This window comes from Macrobrachium nipponense, chromosome 3 (genome assembly GCF_015104395.2).
Source record: "Macrobrachium nipponense isolate FS-2020 chromosome 3, ASM1510439v2, whole genome shotgun sequence".
NCBI lineage: Eukaryota > Metazoa > Arthropoda > Malacostraca > Decapoda > Palaemonidae > Macrobrachium > Macrobrachium nipponense.
The window spans coordinates 89,046,995-89,051,994 of record NC_087202.1 but is presented as its reverse complement, the minus strand read 5'-3'; the positions used below and the strand labels follow the sequence as shown (position 1 = coordinate 89,051,994).

Here is a 5,000-nt window from a genome sequence, read left to right as displayed (position 1 = left end):
GGGGGATTTAGGAGAAGAGAGGAGACCTTGGTGAACAGGGCGACGGTCTTACCCTCTTTAGCCTACTCTCATTTATATAATTTAAGAAAATATAATGAAAATAATTAAATGAACGCAGATTTTTTAAAAACCAACATATCTATTACATTTTTACTTAATATTATAATATAACAAGCAGGAAAGGGGAAGGGGGGAGGAGACGGGAAGGCCAGGAAAGTGGGTTGTGGGAGGGATGAGGAGGGGAAGGGAGAGGGAGGGTAGGTAGGGAGGAACGGGATGGGGGAAGTAAAACACGTTCGAAAGCATAGGTTGGCAATGCTTGGCAACACCTTGTAAGTCAAGATTAAACGCCTTAACTAATAACATTGGACGATGCACTACATTACCAAAAATTAGCGAGAGGTGTATTGTACACTTTGCTAAAGTACCATCTTGATCAAATAATTAGTTTGAAAGATATTTGAGAAAAACGATGACTCGCAGTCCCTTAAATGCATAGTAGTTATCATTTGTGTAATCAAAGGGTTTTTTTTTTTGGGATCAGTAAGTTTTTTTATCATATATAGATATATATATATATATATATTGTAGAATATATATAATATATATATATGATATACACATATTTATATGTAATTATGCAGCTATATATATCTATATATAGTACATAGGTTATATGATTATAGGGCAGCTAGATATATATATATATATATATTATATTATAAGATATATATATATATAATACATATTTATTATATATTATAGCTACACCAATATTTATATGTATTAATTATGCAGATTATATATATATAATATTATATATAATATAGATATATATATTATATATATATTATAGAGAGAATATTATATATTCAAATAATCTACGACGCAGCTTCAACGAAACCTATGTGGATTTGACAAGGCATATGTATGCATGAGTTGACCTTTACTGTTATTATTTAATTTTAGTGCATGTACCGTTATTGCCTCTTTCCGAAACTTCACATGCATTGGTTCGAATTTGGCAAGGATGTAGAAAGCTTATTCGTTCATTCCCCACAAACGTTAAGGGTTGTGTTGCTTAGTGTGTGTTTGTGTGAGTGTGCGTATATATATATATATATATATATATATATATATATATAATATTTATATATATTATATATATATGTATATTCATGATATACTATATATATATGTGTGAGTATTATATATATATATATATATTATATCCTATTATATATATATAAACATATTTTATATCACTATATATATATATTAATATATATATATATATATATATATATATTTTATGATATACTATATATATTATATATATATATATATATATATAGCGATATCCTATATTATATATATATATATATAATATATATATATATATATATATTATATATTTTATCAGTAATATATAAACAGGTATAATTGTAATGTATATGTATGTTCATAGGTACACGAATTTCTCGCCATTCAAAATAGAGTTTAACAGATTTATGGTGCTGTTTTTCATCTAGGCTCGAAATTGCTAAACTAACAACGTGTTAAAGTTTTCATTGTCTGTTTTATGGAATTAACCTATGGGCCACGGTTGACAAAAACAATTATACTAGTGCGATAAAACTCTTTCAATATGCAATATTTCGACGAAACTATAATGTTTGACTGCAATATTTTTCAAACGTGTTAAAATGTTTCATGTATGCATGTATATATATATATATATATATATATATATATATATATATATATGTATGTATAGTAGTATGTATGTATCTGATGAAGAAGTCCCGAAGGAATGAGTCAAAGGAATGAGTGCCCCATCATTATGCAGGGTAAAGTAAATGGTTAAGAAACAGAAGTGACTGCAAAAATTTATCAGGCATCAAGTGACTTTTCTAAAGCTTAAGGTAGATCTAATAAAGACTATACGAAGGTTGCTGAGGCCGTATGCTATAGATGAATGATGCCGTGCTATGATCTGTGAACATGAAATGAAGCTGAAACCGAATCCAACACAATTGAAGGATCCTTCGATTGTGGTGGATTCCAGGTACATATTTTTTTTTTTTTTTTGTAATCTCCATCTATCCTTTATGTGAACTTTCTTTGCAAACTTACTTTTATATTTCTTCAGTCTGGTAAGTAAAGGACAAAAGTCGAAAGGCCTTGCATAACCCCATCGTTTCTCTTCCTGGAAACCCGTTTCCCAGCTCTTATGAGAACGTCTTCAATCATTTGTGAATAGACCCGGAGACCGCATCAACCGCCACGGTAGTTGGCGGTTACTAAAGCCCAGTGGCAGGAGTACACAAAAATCCCGACTTTGGCTCTTTATGACTCTGGAAACATTCACCCGACCAGGATGAAACTCTGGCTTCAGAGGTTTTCCACTAGGGTCTCTAATCGGGCCAAATTTCAATTAAATCCGTAAGTCATTCCGGAGATCCAGATATCGAGTTTTGGCGTTCGTGGGATATAGTAAAGGTTGGGACGGTTGGTGGGTGAGGGACCTAACATATATGTAAAGTAATAAAGTAATAACGGTAAAAGATACAGCCGAGATACTTGTTTTTTTTTTTTTTTTTTTGAAAGCTCGTTATCTGGAGGGGTGCCTTTCGGGATTTGTTTTTTAAATAATGAAGTCTTAAAGTTGTAGGAGGCCTGTGCCCTTCAAGTTAGCCACCAAAATTCAAGTTTCCTGATGCTCAGGTACAGGCCGCTCACAGCATTATAAGACGAGCCGTTTTCTTAACAGATTAGAAAAAAATTATTCATTAAGTCATTAATTTGAACAAATGTTTACATATATATTTTCCCCTTCAGGTACTCATTCAAATACAATGGGGACGACTTTCCATTTAATTGCTCTCATTCTGATGGCTGCCATGTACCTTTTCGCCCAGGTAAGCAATGATAATACTACAACTAATAATAATAGTAATAACAATAATAATAAATTTAGTGTCAATATTATTGAATGTATAAACTCAAGCCAACATGCTTGACGGAACAAGTGAATATACACTTCCCCTAAAATAATCAAGTTAATTGCTATAAAGTCACAAAATTCTCTTAAATATAAGTGTAGGTTTATCGATGTTTAATCGGTTCTATCACTAATTTTCTACTTACTTCTTAACTTACTAAGGTAGGAGCACAAATGATCAACAAAGAACCTGCGGAAGCGAGACCAATTCTATGTAAGTTAATATTTTTACACGAAAAGCAACACATTTTCTTTGAGGTGATTCATTTATTGACTGAAAATCATGCCACTGCCATAACTAATTTTTAAGATAATCATATGAGGAACAGATTTTGTCAAATAGCAAATCACGCCCCTACAATGCAAGAAAGTGTCTCTTTATTTTTCATATGTAACTTTATCATTAACAATATTGTCGCTTGTTATACGAGTAGTTCTAGTTATAATGTAGTTCTAGTCATAATAAACACGGCAGTGGCAGAAGTTTGAGGGATTTCTGTTTTCATGAAACCTTTTCTAAATTATTATATTCCGTGGTTTTTAAATATGTATTAACAGCAGTGGTAGGAATAATAATGTGAAATTCATGGTTGCAAATTAAGTACATAATGCAATAGGAAAATCTATTTGGAAAATGTTCATACTGTAAAAAATCATATTTAAAGGACTTGCACTGTTGCGCAGATTTTTATCAGTAAGTAAGGACTTCATATCTGTAGTCATTTTAAATGAACTAATAATAAATATAAAATATATGAAATAGTACAATAGGTAAAATACTAATCAATTAGTTGTTAAATACTACTTATTTGTTTATTTTCTGACCTTTTGCATGTAAAGCAAGGTCCTGTGGAGGCCAGTGCACCACCTTCTCTGGCGAGGCGGGCTTCTGCAGGAGGAATTGTCAACAAGGCGAAATTCAAGCACCTGGCAAATGCCCAAGCATTTCCCAAGTACCACTTCCGGCAATCAGTCCAGTCAGACCCTGCGTCTGCTGCGTGAGGGGTGATAAACTTCCAGTCTGCATGGAAAGATTCTGTACTGGCGGACGTAGAGGCGAATCCGGCACTTGCAGGACAGAGTGTTTAGAAGGGGAGACGAAAATCGATGGCACTTGTGGACAAATTACTGAAGACGAAATCGCTGGCGCTTGTGTTTGCTGTGGAAGAGATGGCAAAGTAGTTTCTCTGCCTCTGCCTACAGTTTGAAAACATCACTGAGTTAGAATCCTAATTTTGTCACTAAGTGCCTGCAATGACTTTTCTTTTTCGCAAAGCCCGTCACTTAGTTCGATTCTGGAGACGAATTCTTTATTTCCTGCATATGATGAATACAAGAAATGCTTCCACTTCATATTTGAAGAGCAAAAATCAAAAGTGTAGCAAAAAGTAAATGAAAAAAATAGTCTTTGTCACTCATGAGTGATATCTTTTCTAGTAATTATATTATTTGCTATAAGTAGCCTTTGAACATATACATCTTGGGTTCAACTATAATTCACATCAAATTTTTGGTGAAGGGATATGGTTCGTGAGAATATATAGAGAAAATGAAGGTAAACGAAGAATGAATATGGTTAGCCTACTTATAAAATATATGGTCATTAAAATGTAAACGGAACATGTTGCTTCAATTATCACAGCAAAATATGTTAGTGTTATTGAAATCTCTATGCAAAATTAGACCATTCAACATCCAGGCAAAACTTGTGAAAATAATTTGATCAAAGTGGATGTCTCTTAAAAACGAGATACAAAAAAGTAAAAGGAATTCGAAATGGAGCAAGATTGCAGATTTAGATATTTATCGATGACTGGGATTCTAGAAAAAAATCCAAATTTTCATGCGGAAAGTTCAAAATAACCTACTAGGTAAGCGAATGATAGTGAAAGCCAAGGAAGTGCAGAAGTACTGAAGCATTCCTATTAAGGACATCATGACCTGCCGCAGCATGATCCCTAAACGAAATAACTTGGTTTTGATAAGACAAAAATAA

General features: G+C 32.6%; 1 protein-coding gene across 1 annotated transcript in view; it reads left to right on the top strand.

Annotated features, from left to right (window-relative positions):
- The window catches only part of LOC135222241 (uncharacterized), a 10,964-nt gene that overhangs the window by 4,792 nt on the left and 1,172 nt on the right, over positions 1–5,000 (top strand). Inside the window, exons 2-4 of the mRNA XM_064260363.1 lie at positions 2,842–2,921; positions 3,167–3,218; positions 3,845–5,000. The exon at positions 3,845–5,000 is cut by the window's right edge and continues 1,172 nt beyond it. Of these exons, the coding sequence (XP_064116433.1) occupies positions 2,859–2,921; positions 3,167–3,218; positions 3,845–4,212 (483 nt within the window). The 5' untranslated portion in view covers positions 2,842–2,858 and the 3' untranslated portion in view covers positions 4,213–5,000. The remainder of the gene's footprint in view (positions 1–2,841; positions 2,922–3,166; positions 3,219–3,844) is intronic.